Source organism: Anarrhichthys ocellatus, unplaced genomic scaffold (assembly GCF_004355925.1).
Source record: "Anarrhichthys ocellatus isolate YVR2014 unplaced genomic scaffold, GSC_Weel_1.0 scaffold34, whole genome shotgun sequence".
NCBI classification, from domain to species: Eukaryota; Metazoa; Chordata; class Actinopteri; order Perciformes; family Anarhichadidae; genus Anarrhichthys; species Anarrhichthys ocellatus.
This window is the reverse complement of record NW_022280064.1, coordinates 1,355,586-1,375,428: the sequence shown is the minus strand read 5'-3', so window position 1 is coordinate 1,375,428 and position 19,843 is coordinate 1,355,586. Positions and strand designations below refer to the sequence as shown.

At 44.2% G+C, this 19,843-nt stretch overlaps 2 protein-coding genes across 4 annotated transcripts; one reads left to right on the top strand and one right to left on the bottom strand.

The window, feature by feature from the left end:
- Positions 1-6,568, bottom strand: wdr20b (WD repeat domain 20b). The gene is made up of 4 exons (XM_031866289.1): positions 6,301-6,568; positions 3,706-3,888; positions 2,084-3,565; positions 1-1,820 (listed from the first exon to the last, which is right to left on the bottom strand). Exons 1-4 carry the CDS (start codon positions 6,547-6,549, stop codon positions 1,764-1,766), a joined length of 1,971 nt encoding a protein of 656 aa, XP_031722149.1. The 5' UTR covers positions 6,550-6,568; the 3' UTR covers positions 1-1,763.
- Positions 6,569-8,542: 1,974 nt separating this feature from the next.
- hsp90aa1.2 (heat shock protein 90, alpha (cytosolic), class A member 1, tandem duplicate 2) lies at positions 8,543-19,361 on the top strand. Of its 3 annotated transcripts, XM_031866287.1 has the most exons (12): positions 8,543-8,658; positions 9,529-9,675; positions 9,788-9,908; positions 15,825-16,070; positions 16,190-16,323; positions 16,400-16,723; positions 16,810-16,975; positions 17,122-17,312; positions 17,755-17,902; positions 18,024-18,292; positions 18,399-18,732; positions 18,900-19,361. In XM_031866287.1, the coding sequence occupies exons 2-12, from the start codon at positions 9,529-9,531 to the stop codon at positions 19,010-19,012; spliced, it is 2,193 nt and encodes a 730-aa protein (XP_031722147.1). In that variant the 5' UTR covers positions 8,543-8,658; the 3' UTR covers positions 19,013-19,361. The 3 variants fall into 3 exon arrangements, with proteins under 3 accessions (XP_031722147.1, XP_031722148.1, XP_031722146.1); XM_031866288.1 differs by lacking the exons at positions 15,825-16,070; positions 16,190-16,323; positions 16,400-16,723; ... (4 more) ...; positions 18,399-18,732; positions 18,900-19,361 and adding exons at positions 10,246-10,379; positions 10,474-10,779; positions 10,909-11,074; ... (3 more) ...; positions 12,180-12,513; positions 12,607-13,022 and having other exon boundaries at positions 9,788-10,154; XM_031866286.1 differs by lacking the exons at positions 8,543-8,658; positions 9,529-9,675; positions 9,788-9,908 and adding exons at positions 13,335-13,502; positions 15,233-15,382 and having other exon boundaries at positions 15,704-16,070.
- The last annotated feature ends 482 nt before the right edge of the window (positions 19,362-19,843 follow it).

Here is a 19,843-nt window from a genome sequence, read left to right as displayed (position 1 = left end):
TCTGTCAAAGCTGTTTTTAATAGGCGTCACATGGAGGAAAAAGGCTCCCACTGTTAATATCCTCAGTCTCTCTATGTGGGCGTTTGCAAAAACACCTCGAGCACGCACACCACCGCCAACACCATCACGTGCCAACGTTAGTTAAGTTGGTATTTCAACACAGTGTCAAACGTTTGTTCATCAGTTCAGTAAGTTACTCACAAAAAACCCAAAGACTCCCAGATCTCAGCACCGTCTGCAGAACATGGGTCTGATTTGTTAGTTAAAGTGAATTCACACACATGTTGATGGATGGGACTGGGGAGGGGGGGGGGGGGGGCTATGCCAGCGTTATTCTTCCTGTGGTTTACCTGAGCTCGGAGTGATGGCTGAATTAGACCGCTGCATCTGCGCCCACCTGCCTATTGTTGTGAAAGGAGTCTGCAGCGACAGGCTAGCTAGCATTCAGCACTACCTGTTTATTTAAGAGGGTTTCATAGATGTCTCCTATACCAAATGTTTTCATTAATAAAAATACACCTGAATTCTCTTTATGTACAACAGAAAGGAAACATGTTCACCTGCATATTCAAGATTCATTTAATATTAGGTATAGATCTTCTGTATTAGAAATATCACTATTTTCTGAAATAAGGATCTGTGAACTAACGTAATCATGATCATTTCACCCATAAATCATTGAAGTACAATATTTACATATAATACAGAGCCCATTTAATCTGAAACAATATTAAAATAAATGTTCAATAGATACAAAGGTTTCTTTTTTTAAATTCTATTAATATTTCAACCTTGTCAAGGAGTCCTTACACACTCCAAAAAAATGTAAAGCCATTCTCCTCTAACAAACTACTAAGTGCAAACAATTTTTTTTCCATATAAAAAAAACTATGATTGCAGCATCCAGCGGAGACAGAGGGCAATAAGAAGCCGTTTCCCCAAGTGCTTCCAAAGCGGTCTTCCAAAATATTTTGCTCGCGTTCCACAGCCATGAACTCAAAAAAAAAAAAAAAAAAAAAAAAAAAAAAATGGTTAAAGCAACAAGAAATGAAAGAAAATCTGTGCAAATACACTTTAACGTGTGATACTACTGATTAAAATAGTCGTAGAGGAAGTGAAACGCTCCGGTTTCTCTTGAACAGGTGTCAGGTACTCGGGCTGCACAACAGATCGCCCAGGAAGTGGAAAATGAAAAGAGATGTGGCTGCTGCTCCTAAACAACCCCTCATCTAATTCCCTTTTTCCATGAAGACATTTGAAGAAACAAAAATACAGGAAAAGAAATCTCCGAATTAAACCCACACAAAAGGGTTGGGTTGAGGCATCGCCACAATGCATTCAGCATGTCTAGTCGTTACAGATCTACAGGCACAAAGGGTTGGGTACTAGAGTTTGTTATTTTCAGACTAGACACGACTTGATATGACCATCGACGGTACAATGAGCCAGCAGATCCCTCCCATAAACCTCCTGGACGATTTAAAGCTTGCCACCTTACTTCCAATAGCACCCTTTTTTTATGTTACGCCCAGACAACAGGGCGTCAAGTTTCTAACCGATGGCCTGGCAAACATCGGTTATCGCTAAAGCATGAGCAGTAACACAAAGAGAGCATCTGGATGGCTGTAGTGATGAGAATGAAGGTGACACTGGAAGATCATGTGGTGTGTGTGACAGTATGTGGAGGAGCGCTGCAGGACCTTGGCCTTGGTCATCCCCGTCTCTGTTGCATGGAGCTGTCATTAGCAGCACCAGCACTGGGGCTATACTACTGTTCCACTGGGGGAGTTGGCTGGGTTGTTTTGAGATGATAGCAAACCCTGCGGAGAGACAGATAACACACATTGATAACAAACAAGAGTGTTACTCGAATGTATTGAATAGCGAGAGGCCATGAGGTTAACTGACGGAGGAAATGTGCTATTAAACCATCAGAATGCTGAGGGCTTAGTGTAAATCTCGCATGAAATAACCAAAAACCTTTGGCTGCACAGAGCGGCGCTAGCAGCTTCTGGATGCAGAGGGGAAAATGCAAGTTAAGAGGTCGTCACATGACAGTGTCCTCGAGAGGCCCGTCACTCACCACTTTCCCGGGCCTAGCCCATGTGCAAACGAAACCCTCCTGACAGGCTGTTACCAGACAGTCCTCAAGGAAGATTAACACAGTGAGTCTCTCGTGAGCGATCTTCTTGCACACCAGCGGCTCGAGCAGCGGCACGTCCTCCATGCGCGGGCACAGCAGAGTGCCCAGAGTCTTAGCGGCCTCCGCTTTTGCCGTCCGTGTCGAGCTCAGCTGGTTGAGCTTGTCACTGCTCTTGCTGCTGATGTGACCCATGCTGTGGTTTCGCTTGTGGTCCTTCTCGTGGCGCTCCTTGCGCGAGTCGTGCAACGACAGAGTTGCGAACTTGCTGACGCCGGTGGCAATGAAAGCGCTGTCAATGATGCTGTTGGCCTTGGTGGAGGTGGTGGTGGTGGTGGTGGTGGAGGAGGCGGCGGCGGCGGTGGTACTGCTGCTACTGCTGCCTGTGTGACTGTTGGGGGTGCTGCCCCCTGTTGGGTTGGAGGAGTGTGGCAAGCTGTTGGACCGAGGCAGGGTGCTGGGGAGGGAGTTCGGTGGGTTGCCACTGGTGCTACTATTGCTCGTATTGTCTTTACCATTGGTGCCACTGGGATTGGTGGCGGGTACAGTCGCAGTAGCAGTCGCAGTAGTCGTAGTAGTAGTAGTAGTTGTAGTTGTAGTAGTAGTTTGTCCAGTGGCTGGAGGGCTTGTAGCACTCATAACGTTAGTGTGAGTCCTGGTGCGGGACAAAGGGAGGTGAGGGAAAAGAATGTCCTCCGTTAGGTCCCACAGACACAGCTGGGTGTCCTGGCCCACTGAGCCAAACCTGTAGGTGACACTAACAGGCCTACTGTCCGTAGAGTTTCTCTTCGAGAGCCGAGAGTGAGCGCTGTTCGCTCTGTCTCTACCCACACCGAAGTGAATCTGCTCGTGGAATTCCTCGTCACTGCCGCTGAACTCTGCGGGCAGGTCGCCGTCCTCCACACTGGTGGTGCAGTGGTCGAACGCCACCACGCTCACCCACGACTTGTGACCGTGCCCCCGCGCGATCACTCTGCAGTCCGAAAACGACCACACCGTCACCAGGTCGTCCTCCCCTCCGGCCACGATGTACCGTCCGTCCGGGCTCCAGCACACGCACAGCAAACCGCCGAAGTAGCTCTTCATTGTTCCGTGGAGCTCGGCGGCGTCGAAGCCGAACACCCGCAGGAAGCCGTCCTGGCTCGCGCAAGCCAGGAACTTGCCGTCCGGGGAGAAGGCGAACTCGTTGAGCGCCCCTTCGCCCACCGTCCAGCGCAGCAACGGGTTGCGAGCCGACTTGCTCTTGCAGGTGTGGACGGCGTAGTTTTCGCCCTGCTTCAGGAGCTGGTAGTGAGGCGCCGTGGTGCCGCAGGTGTTCTCCACGTTGTACAAATACATGCTGCCACTGGAGTGAGCCACCAGAAACAAGCTCTCTGAACCAGGAACCCATCGCACACATGTTACTCGGGACTTGTCTATAAGTCTCTGGAGGGAGAAGGAAGCAGAGAAAAAAAAACAAAGACACTGGTCAGCTAGTTATTCCAATATTTACTAATGAATGATTTATCTTCAATATCTTTGAGTGGGATCAAGCATCAGAACATCAGACGTGGAAAGGAACCCACCTCTTCATTGAAGAGTTTGCTCGTTTCCTTCTTTATCGGGTCGATGAGCTGCACCTGGCCTGCTGAGAAGCCCACCAGCAGGGAGACGCTCTCTGCCGTCGCTGTGATCGGGTTGAAGTCATGACACGTGGGCTGCGTTCCTTTGTATATCCTCTTGTCTATGGGCTTACTAAGATCAGCAGCCTAGAGCAAACACAAATGCACACAAGTGAGTCAAAACTGTTTGAAGTGTCATCCGTTTCGACACTGCTTAGAACAGACAAACAGCTGTGACTGTGAAGGACACTCACTTGGCGACTAATTTATTTATACTTTGTTTATAATAACTATTAGTCAGATATGGCCTCTCCTTCATGGTGAATAATACTGAACAACTGAGCACTTGTGTTTATCTTGGAGATGTACTCAAAAAGACTTATTGTAATTGAAGATTGACACAATCTATTTAAACGTCAGTCGCAGTAAAGAACACCATGTCTGGTAATTTCATTTGATTCTCTCAAACCACCGGGGGACAACTTACCCCAGATCAGAATGCCAGAAATGGGGTCGATTAAACTTATATTAGACAGAAAAACACCACTTTTTAAAAACTCAAATCTCTCAATGCTGGAGACAAATATCCCAAGAGCACTGTGGGCTACCCTCTACTCTTTGTTGGTGTCTACAAAGTGCCAAGTGTTCCTAGTGCATGATCATGATGTATTGTGACACACGGAGAGTCATTATCCAAAAATAGAGAGGACGATCCGCCCAGCCGGAGTATATAGGTTAACTGTTTGGTTTGTCTTCCGACAGGCGGTTGACAACTCAATTTAAATCAAACATGACGTGATGAAATGTGATCTATAAGCCACACCACATGACACAAGTTTAAATCCTGTTATCTGTAACAGAATGACATCAATCATTATAAAACCGAACCAACTGAAAACAATTAGCTAAACCTGTAGTAGGTCTAAAAGGAAAATGATCTATAGACCCAATTAACATAATTGCTAAACTGGCAGGAATGTATCTGGCAATGAACCAGTGAAAATGTGATATTTGAAATGGCTTTATGTTTTATTGCTGCAACTCTCTTGTGGTTTATTTTAATGCATTAAAAAGGAAGCAGAGAGAAAGCTTAAAGGATGCATTTTTAAAAAGCTGTCAGTGTTGTCAAAGTGAGGCTGCTCTAAATTAAATAAGCAGACATTAACATTTCAAGTGCTTCAATGATGACGATAAGCTTCCCCTATTGGCTACCAAAAATAACACAATAATGAGACTTCTCTGACTTCCATCAGCAACAGATAATAGCTTGTGTTTACTGCGTGCTATCAGAGCTGCAACGAGGCCTTAAATGTTAGATACCATTATTCAATGACATTTTTGTCAATTTGAAATATTCCAAGGGGAGGAAGGGTAAAAGAAGATGCAGTCACACCGACACACTCACATTCCCGCCATCAGTACCAGCCATCACTGTAGGGAATTTGGTTTGGCTTCATCGACTACCGAGTTATCTGGGCTCAATTAAATGTGTTATTGGACCATGATCTCATATTTTACCAGCTATATTGGCTGCTACCTGAATGTTATCAATATACAGTAAGTCTTAGTGTACTAAATAAAATATAGCAGATTCTTATTTGGTTTCTAAACTGTTGTATTATATGCAATTGATAACAAATATAGAAATAGCTAAGTCATAACTGGTGCTGCTGTTAATAGCTAAAGTTGGCTAGCTGATCCTGACTGATGCATATTTGTTTTTGGCATATTTCAAAATAAAATACTCTGTTTACTCTGTCTTTGGATGGAAATACAACTTCCTGTCATGGTTCTCTCTGTGCTGCGAGATTGTGAGAGAGCACCTGGATTTGGATAAATAGCAGCAGAGTTCACACAGAGAGAGGCTAGGCTGCTGATTTGGGTATTTCTGTGGCTGCTTCAGGGACAACCTCATCATCACCACAGTCACAAGTCACCATCCCTGCTAAACAAGACCCAACGTGGCTTCTTGCTGCAATGACATCACTCACTTTGTGCCAACCAAACAAGAGGATATTGTATTATTACATCACATCCAAACCCCTGACAATGGAGTGCACACATCATTACATCACGGATAACAAACACCCCCTCACTACCATTCTCCAAACACAGCTCGAACACTTAGTTCCGTGATAGAAAAAACACCAAAGTTGACCCTGCTGGTGAGCGCTGTTGACAACTTGTCACCCGTATGTGGCTTTACAAGAACGAGGATAAACAAACACCTCTCACGGCATGACAAGACGGGGCTTTCCCCAAGTGATCCACTTCACTGGAAAATATAATGTCACGGCTTACCGCTCAAAACAAACTTTGAAGCGCACACAAGTCTCACCGAGGCAAAAAACACCAACTGTGGCGATGTTAGCTTAAGAATGCTAATTAGCCCCTAACTTAGCTAAGGTCTGCAACATGGCCTTGTCTTGACAACCTGCGCACTTCAATGACAGAAGCTCAGAGAGTTGACAGCCAGGGTGCAACACGTCTGAAGACGCCGAATCAACGGGCAGCTCATGGACAGCGCGGGCGTTGTCGCCGCAACTCAATATTGTTTACCTTTCTCACGCCTTTGTAGATATAAAAGTACAGTTCCCGGCCCACATTGAAACAGATCCTGTCGCCGTTGCCGGACTGGTCGTTTACGTTGACGAAGGAGACCTTGACGGGGTTGGAGCCTTGCGAGTTGAAAGGCACCCTGTTCGGGCGGCTGTATTCGGAGTGAGTGAGGAGTTTGTAGACACCTTCTCGTGTGGTGAATTGAGTTTTAATTTCGTTCATCTCCTTCCCTCCTCCCTCCGCCGCCATCTTGGAAATTGGCGTTCATCCTTGTCCGAGCCCCGGATGTTACCGACTGCGCATGCGTTGAACCGTTGGCTCCTGCAGCCATGCGTACGGAGAAGTATATAGTCATGTGAGGTAAACCTAGATAAATAAACAGATCGTATTATGAGTGTAGAAACCGGCTTCACACACAATAACCCGCAACAAACAGACTAATTATGTATAAATAATACACCTTATTGACAAATTGTATCTATTTAATGACGGTTCTTACTAAACACAGCCAAAAACTAAGCAGCTGTCTGATTATTTGAATGCTGGATGTAACAACGCAGAAACAATTAAATTAAAGGGCAATATAAAGTTGCAGTTATATTGAAAATTTAAACAAGTTGCTATTCTAATTTTAAGGCAAGCAACACTTCTGTTGAATATGTTTAGATTCACTGAAATTGTGTAGACTATTTATTAAACCTGGGGGAAAAACATCCTTTGGATGATCAATATACAGAAAAAAAACTAGTTTAGTAGGATATACTGTTGCTAAAATAAAGACATTTCTGTAGACAGAAGACACAAAGTTCTCATAGCCGAGACCCAGACTGAGATTGACTTTGGACAGGATATACACCTCCACCATCCAGCTCTAAATTCCAGGAACATCCCTTCCTGTATCAATGCTCAAATCACACATGCATGGACTCACCATCTTATTCTGGTAAACTATTTAAACTATGGGGAATCGGGCTCTCCCCTTTAGAAAATATTGGATATGTGCTTGCATCAGTTCTCCATGTTTCTCAATTGCATGAGCTGCTTCTAGTAGTGTGGAAACATTTGGATTACGTAACAGATCTCTAGCAGATGGAATATACTGCCATCCACTGGTCAGCTGAAGAAACTCACACCCACACTGGACCGGAGAATTCTCGTCTTCTATCTGATACAATGTTGTTACTGTGTAGTCCCACGTTTAAAAACCTGGTGTATGAGTTGTTTATGGTATATTGAAAATGTTGTGGGGGCTAATATAGTGAGACTGCACCTTTCCCCTTCTCTTGTGGCTCTGATAGCTCTCGTCAACACACTGTTTTGTCAATTTGATAACCATAATTATGTGTAATTACTATTCCCTGTGGAGCATCCCATGGATTCCCTGTACCACCTGTGCAAGAAGTTAGTTTTGACTCCTGTTTCATTTTACCAATCAGGTTCTAAAACTATTCTAGTCATGTTTCCTTCAACTGAGAAATACTGCTAAAACATCAAATCAAATCGGTATAATGAATGACAGTGAATGTAATTTATTAGAGCAGCTCTCAGTTCATTTTACAATAGATTTCAAAATTAACCACAATGCATGCACGCATGTCAAAGCCCAGGACAGGGCCTACATTGCTGAACTTATGAATCCTAAATCCCCTAGATGTTGTTTTTGGTTGTCAGACCGCTTATCCCAAAAAAATCAAAGTTTGCAATAAACGCATCATGTTAAGGTGGCTGATTCTGTTTCCAAAGTCCATCTGGCGATGGCCACACGTTGTGGCTGAAAGTTCTGGAAATTGCATTGTGTTGTGCTAAGATTTTATTTATTTTTTACTGTGAAACCTTTGAGATTCACCCCAATCTTGCATGCCAAAAACATAAATGGGCCTGCTGTCCACAGGAAGCCCCGTGGTATGTCAGTGTGTGGCACCTCGATAGCAGCTGATAGCAAAATCACAGCTGTGACGCTTACAGGGGGTATGGGGCCTAAGAGCTAGACAAGCTATCAGGAAAGTGCTCGATTTGAGTGACAGGCACTCCTTGTGACTCTGAAGCCCTATTAGGGCACATAAACTTTAGGGCTCTGGTGTCTCACTCGCCAACCCCCCCCCCCTTCCCAGCCTTTCCTCAACACCCCCCTTAACGTAGTGAACATATCTTCTGGAAGCTTCTGAATGGAAGCTTCGAGAAACCCCCCCTGAAGTATAAAAAGACACCAGCGTGTCGTGGGGTCTGCCTAGATTCAGTTGAACACACCAAAAGAGACTTACTGCCTACGGGAGGAGCAACGAAGCACACACTTGGAGCTCAGTGATACATTTGAAGACTATCATTAAGAGGCAACTGAAAGAACATATTCTATTCAAGGTAAGACTGAAGATGAAAGTTTATATCTTATTAATTTGGTTGCTTTAATGGTAGGAGCACGGGCAGAGGAGGAAAAATACATGCTGCAAATTAACTGACAGAATTGCACAAATATAAAGTTATAATAAAATATAAAGTCAGTTCTTTGTAGTGTGGCAGAATGGCCCCTTTAGCATTAGTATCATGTTGAGGCTGTAACATGCAAGGAACACATGGCAAGCAGGGTGACCCTGGGTGTGAAAGTAATGGCGGATGAGCAGGAAAACCGGCTGGCACAAAGAGCAGATACTGCAGTTTCACATCTTAGTGCAGAAAAGTATCAAAAACATCGCAAACATAGGGGCGATGTTTGAATGCAATAAAATCACAAAGATGACAACTTTGTATGGTCTATTTTAATCATGAATACAAAAGGAACTGAAGAAATGTTCCTACCAGGCAGATTTATTTTGTCCTGAAGAAATGTTCCTACCAGGCAGATTTATTTTGTCCTGACAACAAATGCCTCACTCATGAAAAAAGATAACAGCTGCTCTACAGTTAAAACCAGATTGTCTTCCATCTTTGAATTTGTAGCTGCTGTTCCTTCCTTTAACTTAAAGGTGTTAAGTGACACATGGTGAAGGCTTTGGGGGTTGGGTAAAGCATCCCAACTCCACCCATTTAGCAAATTGCAAGTCTTTGATTGACAGAAGGAACATGTGTTCGTCTACCATCTGCAATAGCTGACCTCGTCATGCCACGAGGCTGCCTTTAACAGGGCGGAGAAAGAGATTTCAAATGTAACAGGAGGAGATTAGTTTTGAGATATCTAACTTCTATTTCACACAAGAAGCATAATTATGAAATATAACATGTGCTTTCTTTCAGATGCCTGCCGCTGGAAACGTTATGGAGGAGGAGGCTGAGACGTTTGCCTTCCAGGCTGAGATCGCTCAGCTGATGTCCCTGATCATCAACACCTTCTACTCAAACAAAGAGATCTTCCTTAGAGAGATTATCTCCAACTCCTCAGATGTAAATAAAAACCATAACTTCATTATATATGTTCCTTTGCTTTTGCACATGTAAGCAGCTCTCACATGTGTGCAAACATCACTATTTTAACAAGCTTATCCCTATCTCACAGGCCTTGGACAAAATCAGATATGAGAGCTTGACAGACCCCAGCAAACTTGAGTCCTGCAAGGACCTGAAGATCGAAATCACGCCCGACCTGCACGCTCGCACCCTGACCCTGACTGACACTGGTATCGGCATGACCAAGGCCGACCTGATCAACAATCTGGGAACAATCGCCAAGTCCGGCACCAAGGCTTTCATGGAGGCTCTGCAGGCTGGAGCCGACATCTCCATGATCGGTCAGTTTGGTGTGGGTTTCTACTCTTCCTACCTCGTGGCTGAGCGGGTGACGGTGATAACCAAGCACAATGACGATGAGCAGTACATTTGGCAGTCTGCAGCTGGCGGCTCATTCACAGTCAAAGTTGACACTGGTGAGTTCCCTCATTGATATAATATTCAATATTTTGCATTATGACTATGATTTGGCTCTGCGCTCACCATTGGTTTTATTGCTACCTTTAGGAGAGTCCATCGGCAGAGGCACCAAAGTGATCCTTCACCTCAAAGATGATCAGACAGAATACTGTGAGGAGAAGCGCGTCAAGGAAGTTGTGAAGAAGCACTCACAGTTCATTGGCTACCCTATTACACTTTATGTAAGTACCATTAGCAAACCTAATAATAACCAATGATATTGACATGCTTAGACAAACCAATTCCTAAAGCATCAACTCTTTCCACATATTCAAGGTGGAGAAAACAAGGGAGAAGGAAGTGGACCTTGAAGCGGGAGAAAAGGAAGAGGAAGTTGAGAAAGATGCCGCTGAGAACAAGGACAAACCTAAGATTGAGGACGTGGGCTCCGACGAAGATGAGGACACAAAGGAGAGCAAGAACAAGAGGAAGAAGAAGGTCAAGGAGAAGTACATAGATGCCCAGGAGCTGAACAAGACCAAGCCAATCTGGACCCGTAACCCTGATGACATCACCAACGACGAGTATGGAGAGTTCTACAAGAGTCTCACCAACGATTGGGAGGACCACCTCGCTGTCAAGGTGAGCCGAGTCTAATGACGATAAACATGCCGAAAGGTGCCACCTAACTACCTCTTTGCAAACCTGTTCATGGCTTCATGTGAGGTTTTTCAAGCTGATAAATTCATACTTCATTCTTGTCTCTTGCAGCATTTCTCAGTGGAGGGTCAGCTGGAGTTCCGTGCCTTGCTCTTCGTACCCAGAAGGGCATCTTTCGACCTCTTTGAGAACAAGAAGAAGAAGAACAACATCAAGCTGTACGTGCGCAGAGTCTTCATCATGGACAACTGCGATGAGCTCATCCCTGAGTACCTCAGTGAGTAACATAAGTGACACATTGCTAATCATTCACATACAATTTCTTGGATACATATAAAGATATGTATGGCTTTGATATTCTGCATGCTAATTGTTAGTAAGATTATTTTGTTTATAATATTTTAAGTCTGTCTGGCTTTGGAAGGCTAAGCACTCGTTATTGTCTCTATTCAGATTTCATCAAGGGTGTGGTGGACTCTGAAGATCTGCCCCTGAACATCTCCAGAGAGATGCTGCAGCAGAGCAAGATCCTGAAAGTCATCCGCAAGAACCTGGTCAAGAAGTGCCTGGAACTCTTCACCGAGCTGTCCGAGGACAAGGACAACTACAAAAAGTGCTACGAGCAGTTCTCTAAGAACATCAAGGTAGGTTGATCCATCTGAATTTAGGTATTTAACTCTAACCCTTCAGATAGAGAGTCTGAGGTTTCGCATGTTTAACGTTGAATATTTGTAACACATCTTTTCCTGTTTCAGCTTGGCATCCATGAAGACTCTCAGAACAGGAAGAAGCTGTCTGAGCTGCTGCGCTACTACACCTCAACCTCTGGAGATGAGACGGTTTCCCTGAAAGACTATGTTTCACGCATGAAGGACAGCCAGAAACATATCTACTACATCACAGGTTAGCAACTCAACTCGCTCCTTTTCTTTTTACAATTTTGCTTTGAAGTTTCCTCAAAAGGGATTTAGTAACTAGTGTATTGATTCAATGAATTTATATTAACTTCCGCAGGTGAGACCAAAGACCAGGTGGCTAACTCCTCGTTCGTGGAGCGCCTTCGCAAAGCCGGCCTCGAGGTCATTTACATGATCGAGCCCATCGACGAGTACTGTGTCCAGCAGCTGAAGGAGTATGATGGCAAGAACCTGGTTTCAGTGACCAAGGAAGCCCTGGAGCTGCCTGAGGACGAGGAAAACCTGAAGAAGCATGATGATCTCAAAAATAAATTTGAAAACATTTGCAAGATCATGAAGGACATCCTCGACAAGAAGATTGAAAAGGTAAAGAAAACTTATCTAATCTATCTTAATGTTGCAGAACAATTGTGCTAATATATCATATTTCATCATGACCATAATACAACATTTTATTATTGACAGGTCTCAGTCTCCAACCGCCTGGTCTCTTCCCCCTGCTGCATCGTCACCAGCACCTACGGCTGGACGGCCAACATGGAGAGGATCATGAAGTCTCAGGCCCTGAGAGATAACTCCACCATGGGCTACATGACAGCCAAGAAGCACCTTGAGATCAACCCTATGCATCCAATCATTGAGACCTTGAGGGTGAAGGCAGAGGCCGACAAGAACGACAAGGCTGTGAAAGACCTGGTCATCCTCCTGTTCGAGACTGCCCTGCTCTCCTCAGGATTCACACTGGATGACCCCCAGACCCACTCCAACCGCATCTACAGAATGATCAAGCTGGGCCTTGGTAAGTTTTCTCTTTCTCAGGAATTAGTCTGCTTATTAAATGCCTCCATTAATAAGTGGCTTTGGTTGGTAATGAATGCATTCTCATTCAAAGGCATCGATGATGATGATTCTGCAGTCGAGGACCTCGTTCAGCCTGCTGAAGAGGATATGCCAGTCTTGGAAGGAGATGATGACACATCAAGAATGGAGGAAGTTGACTAAAATACTGAGAAGACTCTTTCCTGCTTTCTTAAATATTATTTTTATAATTATGTTGCTTCTTCAAATAGACATGTCACTCTAACACAACTCTCCTTTCGTAAACGGTACTAGTCAATAGAACTTAAGTAATGTAATCAATGTAGGCCACAGTGTGGCTTTGTCTACCAAGCTGCTTATATACAACTGCTGACAACCATTAAGAGAGTAATATAAAGTCACTTGGAATTTGACTTATGTCTCTTTTTGTAATAACTACATTTTTTATGAAACGCATTCAAATTTGTAATAAAAAATATTTAGAAATAAGACTGCAATCTTGCCTACTTGAATCCATTACATGTTCAATTTCATTCCTTTGTTTTGGTTCCTATACTGGTTGAAAAGGGGATACAGATTAAGTAAACGTCAACTTTTATTTGATTCGACGTTCTGGAACTTTCAGTGAACATGGTTCATTTGAGGTCTCCTGCTCCTCCTTGCCCGGTCTCATCCGCCCCCTAAACTCCCTTAGTCCCGCCTCCCCCAGCAAAGAATGGACAGAAGCGGGTGCCCACATCATGATTGACAGCCCACTGGGCCTGTCAGCAAACACCACCCACCGAGCTGTAGCGAGGAAGATTCCAGACGGTTCTGGAAGGCTCAGGACAGGATTTCTCGAACGCTCGGTGAAAGTAGAAAAGCTGCACAGATAGCCGGTCCGCTGCAAACACCTCACTGTAGCCGGGCTGTCTACTGCTACGACCTCCACACGCCTCACTCCGGGGTTTGCGTTACACTGAGGACCAGGTAAATAAATTATATATCTTTATATAATAACAAAAAATACTACAGGATGCCAACTGATAAAATAAAAAAATGAGACACTTTGACATGCATGGTTCATATTACCTAATATTAGCTTTGTCTTTATATAATGTTAGTTTCACTGCTATTTTGTAATAAGACAATAATATAAACATATTCTCACATGCCTGCATGTAAATGGTGACTGTGATTAAATCAAGTTCATGCACATGTTGTTACAATCAGCTTATAACAACACAAAAAGCATAGGCCTATAATTGGATTTTACAGTAAGGTTTGCAGCAGTAGTGACAAAGTAATTTTCTTGGCATGTCAGCGTTATTTGCACGCGTCAAAACTTTACTTCCAACCTAATTTTGGCAGCTCACGTTAATCCCGCCCACATTACCTGTGCGTCGCTCAAAGCTGGAGCGATACCAGTCACATGGAGCGTATTGATGCGCTTGTCAGGCAGGAATTATGTTAAACAGGCGCAGAATCGAATGAACCCGAATCAGATTTACTCAATTGAGAGATTATTTTTCACAGTGCAAGCTCAGTGGAGTACAGGCCGATCCTTCACTGAACCTCCTCGGATGGAGAAGAGGAGGAGATTTGGATTCCTATGGAACCTGCTAGAGAGTTCAGTTCGCCTCTTGGTACCTTCTAGAAACTCGCAATATACCCCGGAAGCCGGCAGGTGGAGACATTTCTACTGATACTGATGTGTAATCCAAGTCACGTGCGTCTCTCTGATCAACCAGAAACCAATCAATATCAATACACTGTCATGATCTGACTACATTGGTGGACTGAATTGAGATCTGGGTTGTGTTACCTAATAGTGTGAGACTATCTAGATTAAAAAAAAAAAGAAAAGTCGAAGTACAATTAACTTTCTACACTCTCTCCCCATATAGTTTTCTTTTTTTTGTATTTGCAGAAAATAACATGTTTATCATGCATCAGGTGGATTTTGTCTGATTTGCCAAAGATGGATTATAGTCAGGTGGAGTGCTGATCAGAGCTGGACAGTCTGTCACACCACCTGCCCACACAATGGATGCATGCTTATACTAACCAAGCGTACTGATGCACACCTCCACTGATGTTAGTGATTAGTCAGTGTTTTGATAATGGCACTGACAGGTGATTACAATGTTAATGGAAATGTTACTCATTAGCATAACAGCCGTGTAATACATACTCAAATTGTGTCAGAGGTATTGATTCAACCATATAAGATAGTTTTGTGGTGGTGGTGTTGAAACGATTCTATTAAGATAAGATAGGATCATTTTTTGTTAGTCCCACAGCGGGGACATTTGCAGAATTACAGCAGCAGAGTGGACAGTGCAAATGAAGAAGAGACAGTAAAAAAAAAACAACGAGTATAATAAATAAGTAATACTGGGATACTGGGAGCTGTTTACTAAAGCAGTAGATTCTAGTTAAACCTTAGATAGGACGGTTTAACTTGAATTACTTGCACATTGCCCGAGGGTGATTGGCAGTGCTGTGGTTGTTGTAGGTGTGACAGCGTAGTGACTCACTGCGCTGCAGCCAATCCACAGACCAATGAACACACAGGTCCACAACATGCCTGTAGAACTGCAAAACAGATACATGAGAACAAGTGCCAGTTTATAGGAAATACATTTTATTTTGTGTGTGCATGTGTAATCCATGATATAGGCATCATCTAACAATAGTCATTTGTCCCCTCTGCTTAGATGCTGGAATCACACGACCAAACAATGGAGGAGGAGGCTGAGACGTTTGCCTTCCAGGCTGAGATTGCTCAGCTGATGTCGCTGATCATCAACACCTTCTACTCAAACAAAGAGATCTTCCTTAGGGAGCTTATCTCCAACTCCTCAGATGTAAGTTTGTCACAGTATTAGCCTAAAGCAGTGGCGGGCCGTGCATTTTATACCTGGGCCTTCACTGCTGTCCTGCAGCTGAAAAACAGCTACGGCCATTATTTGTTTAGTGTAAAAATGAAGCCAACACCTATCTGCAGAGAATACGCCGGGAGTGTGTCTCCTCTCTGCTCTGACTGCAGCTGGGACTGCTGCGCGAGTTACCCCCTGTGGTTCCTATCACATATTAAACCAAACAAAAATCCAATCTTCATAAAAACAAGTTGTACAAATAAGTTGAGTTGTTTAAATTTTTGTCAAAACTGCCTCCCCCCCCCCCAGGCCCTGGACAAAATCCGCTACGAGAGTCTCACTGACCCCACCAAGCTGGATGATGGCAAAGAGCTTAAAATCGAAGTAATTCCCAACAAAGAGGAACGCACCCTCACCCTGACTGACACTGGTATCGGCATGACCAAGGCCGACCTGATCAACAATCTGGGAACGATCGCCAAGTCCGGCACCAAAGCTTTCATGGAGGCTCTGCAGGCTGGAGCCGACATCTCCATGATTGGTCAGTTTGGTGTGGGTTTCTACTCTGCCTACCTCGTGGCTGAGCGGGTGACGGTGATAACCAAGCACAATGACGACGAGCAGTACGCCTGGGAATCCTCTGCTGGAGGCTCCTTCACAGTGAAAGTGGACACCTGTAAGGAATATAAAGGCCATTGTTTGGTTGCTATTAAACAATTCAGTTTTATTGATGAAGCGCTACCTATCGGAGGAGGTTTTCTCAAACTCTAACTGACCCATCTTTTCCCCATACAGCTGAGCCCATTGGGCGTGGCACCAGGGTGATCCTGCACTTGAAAGAAGACCAGATAGAATATATTGAGGAGCGAAGAATCAAAGAGATTGTGAAAAAGCACTCGCAGTTTATTGGCTATCCCATCACACTCTTTGTAAGTACTCATTTATGTTGGGTAAATAAGGTAATACAAAAACCACGGCCAGTGACTGAGTCCCATTTTTGTTCAGGTGGAGAAAGAACGAGACAAGGAGGTGAGTGACGACGAGGCAGAGGAGGAGGAGGAGAAGGGGAAGGACAAGGACGAAGAAGAGGACAAGGACGAGGAGAAGCCCGAGATTGAGGACGTCGGGTCAGATGATGAGCACGACCACGACAAATGTTCAGACAAAAAGAAGAAGAAGAAGAAGATCAAGGAGAAGTACATCGACCAGGAAGAGCTGAACAAGACCAAACCCCTGTGGACCCGCAACCCCGACGACATCACTAATGAAGAGTATGGAGAGTTCTACAAGAGCCTGACCAATGACTGGGAAGACCACCTGGCTGTCAAGGTGGGTCTCTTAATCATTTCTTAGTCCGTATCGGACTTATATCATAATAGAACTGTAATTGACCTGATCAACCCTCTTTCTCACAGCACTTTTCAGTGGAGGGTCAGCTGGAATTCCGCGCGCTGCTCTTTGTGCCTCGCCGCGCTCCCTTTGACCTCTTTGAGAACAAGAAGAAGAAGAACAACATCAAGCTGTACGTGCGCAGGGTCTTCATCATGGACAACTGCGACGAGCTCATCCCTGAGTACCTCAGTGAGTATCAACCCAAATGTTGAATTACTGGCATGTGCAATTTGTTCAGAATCAAATAAACGGCTTATATTTTTCAAATAACAAATGTATCATCTTAGAAATTTGAATATATTGCTGATCAGGTTGTTTTTATCCATCCTATTCAGATTTCATCAAGGGTGTGGTGGACTCTGAAGATCTGCCGCTGAACATCTCCAGAGAGATGCTGCAGCAGAGCAAGATCCTGAAAGTCATCCGCAAGAACCTGGTCAAGAAGTGCCTGGAACTCTTCACCGAGCTGTCCGAGGACAACGACAACTACAAGAAGTACTACGAGCAGTTCTCCAAGAACATCAAGGTTCGTGTCCTCATCCTGCACTGTGGGAGCTGCCGGGGTTCCTAATCTTGTCCCATTCAAACTTTTGGCAGACACCTTGTGTTAAACCCTCGCTTTGATACTTTGTTTTAGCCGGACAGAGGTAATGTTTGCTGAGAGTGCAGAAATGAACAGTTCATGATTACCGTTTGTTACTCTGACCTTGTATGCACCGGCCATCTGTCTGATCCTTTGGCCATATTGTCCTAATGAAAAGCTGCTTTGAGTCTCGTTTTGATGCTCCATACTGTCCTCTGCTGTTTAAATGGAGGCACTCTGGTAATCAATGGCTACACCTTGGAGACCATTACCAGTGCTTTTACATGTTTAGCCAAATGTCAGCATTTGTATATCTTTAACACTGATACTGCAGCTTATCCTTCAAATGCATCTTTACTCACATTTAGTTGTATTCGTCTTTCAGCTTGGCATCCACGAGGATTCTCAAAACAAAAAGCGTCTGTCTGAGCTGCTGAGATACTACACCTCAGCTTCTGGGGACGAGGTGGTGTCGTTGAAGGACTATGTTACACGCATGAAGGACAACCAGAAACACATTTACTACATCACTGGTGAGGACGCCCTTCATTCATGAACTGTTCACGTTAATTAAAAAGCATTTGAGAATCAGGCAGACTGAGTTAATTAATGTGATATTAGAGACCTGCGTGACAACGTTGCCCTGTATTTCAGGTGAGACCAAAGACCAGGTGGCTAACTCCGCATTCGTGGAGCGCCTTCGCAAAGCCGGCCTGGAGGTCATTTACATGATCGAGCCCATCGACGAGTACTGTGTCCAGCAGCTGAAGGAGTTTGAGGGCAAGAACCTGGTTTCGGTGACCAAGGAAGGCCTGGAGCTGCCTGAGGACGAGGACGAGAAGAAGAAGCAGGAGGAGAAGAAGGCTCAGTTTGAGAACTTGTGCAAGATAATGAAGGACATCTTGGAGAAGAAGGTGGAGAAGGTAAGAAGATTAAAACAACCCATGAGGTGTTGTATAACTTAATATTGTATAATCCGCTGTTGCGCAATTAAGGCAGAAAATGATCAATTATTGTTTACCTCCACAGGTCTCAGTCTCCAACCGCCTGGTTTCTTCCCCCTGCTGCATCGTCACCAGCACCTATGGCTGGACGGCCAACATGGAGAGGATCATGAAGGCTCAGGCTCTGAGGGACAACTCCACCATGGGCTACATGGCTGCGAAGAAGCACCTTGAGATCAACACTGACCACCCCATCGTGGAGACCCTGAGGCAGAAGGCAGAGGCCGACAAGAACGACAAGTCTGTGAAGGACCTGGTCATCCTGCTCTTTGAGACGGCCCTGCTCTCTTCAGGGTTCACCCTGGATGAACCGCAGACCCACTCCAACCGCATCTACAGAATGATCAAGCTGGGTCTTGGTGAGTATCTGTGTCCGTTGACGCAATCTAAAGCCTCCATGACATTTTTATCGATACTTCTTGCACATTTATGAGCTGTAAATTATTGCAGTGAGATATTTTTACTGTGCAACACATCTGGCAATAATGATTTAAAATATATAATGGCTTACTTCCTATTTTTTAAGGTATTGATGAAGATGATCTGACACCAGAGGACGTCATCTGTGCTCCCACTGAGGACATGCCCCCTCTTGAAGGGGATGATGACGACACATCCAGGATGGAGGAGGTGGACTAGGCCTGTTTCTACGGCCTGCTGGTGTTCAGAAGTAGTGTTATATAAAAGTTAAAGATGAATGTTGTAAATCTGCCTGGGAATACTCTACCCTCAACCCTCTTTTTGACCAAATTCACGTTATTTCCCCTTACATTTACCGGATGCAGTTCAGATTCATTCCTTTAGAACTTTATTTTTTAAGTTGTCACTTTTTGTAACTTGGGTTTTATCAATGCATTTGTTTTGTATTTATTGACATTCCAATGTCCTTTGTGTTCTTACTGTAACTGTAAATAAAGCAAAATTGATACTGTTATTTCAAATGGGTGGGACCCAAAAATAAAGGTTAACCATGTTAACAAGAACCTCACTGATTCTCTGAGAAGTTTAGAGCACAGGGAGAGTGTAAAAACAATTCATAAGGGTATAAAAATTACAGCCAGTGGCAGGAAATATGTATACATTCAGTTAAATCAGTTGAGTGAAATCAGCATTGTCTTTATGAACCTAACTCGCATATGACGTATCCATTAGCTGTCTACTACAGCAGCTGATATGTGTCGCCATTGAGTGTCGGTCTTCCTCACCTCAAATTTATTTATCTGAGTTCATAACAAACATATCAATGCATTGCTGGAAGGAATGAAAATAACATAAATAATTGGATGTCCTCAAGGCGTTCAGGTAACATGAGAGGATATGCAACGTGGGCTTGTGAAATGGAGCATTTGCACTCTAAATTGAGCAGAGATCTCAGGGTTGACTCCACACAGGACTAATGGACAGGATTGCAAAGGAGTGTTCAAGGACATGAACAGTAGCTCATGAAACATGTCACAATACTGATGCTGT

Bases quoted from the DNA above. Each gene is read 5' to 3' on its own strand.
- hsp90aa1.2 (XM_031866286.1), top strand. From the start codon at position 15,233: ATGCTGGAATCACACGACCAAACAATGGAGGAGGAGGCTGAGACGTTT. The intron at 17,313-17,754 runs GTTCGTGTCCTC...TTCGTCTTTCAG, and splicing joins AGTTCTCCAAGAACATCAAG to CTTGGCATCCACGAGGATTC. The intron at 17,903-18,023 runs GTGAGGACGCCC...CCTGTATTTCAG, and splicing joins ACACATTTACTACATCACTG to GTGAGACCAAAGACCAGGTG.
- wdr20b (XM_031866289.1), bottom strand. From the start codon at position 6,549: ATGGCGGCGGAGGGAGGAGGGAAGGAGATGAACGAAATTAAAACTCAA. The intron at 3,889-6,300 runs GTAAACAATATT...TGTTTGCTCTAG, and splicing joins TCTACAAAGGCGTGAGAAAG to GCTGCTGATCTTAGTAAGCC. The intron at 3,566-3,705 runs GTGGGTTCCTTT...TTCTCCCTCCAG, and splicing joins GCAAACTCTTCAATGAAGAG to AGACTTATAGACAAGTCCCG.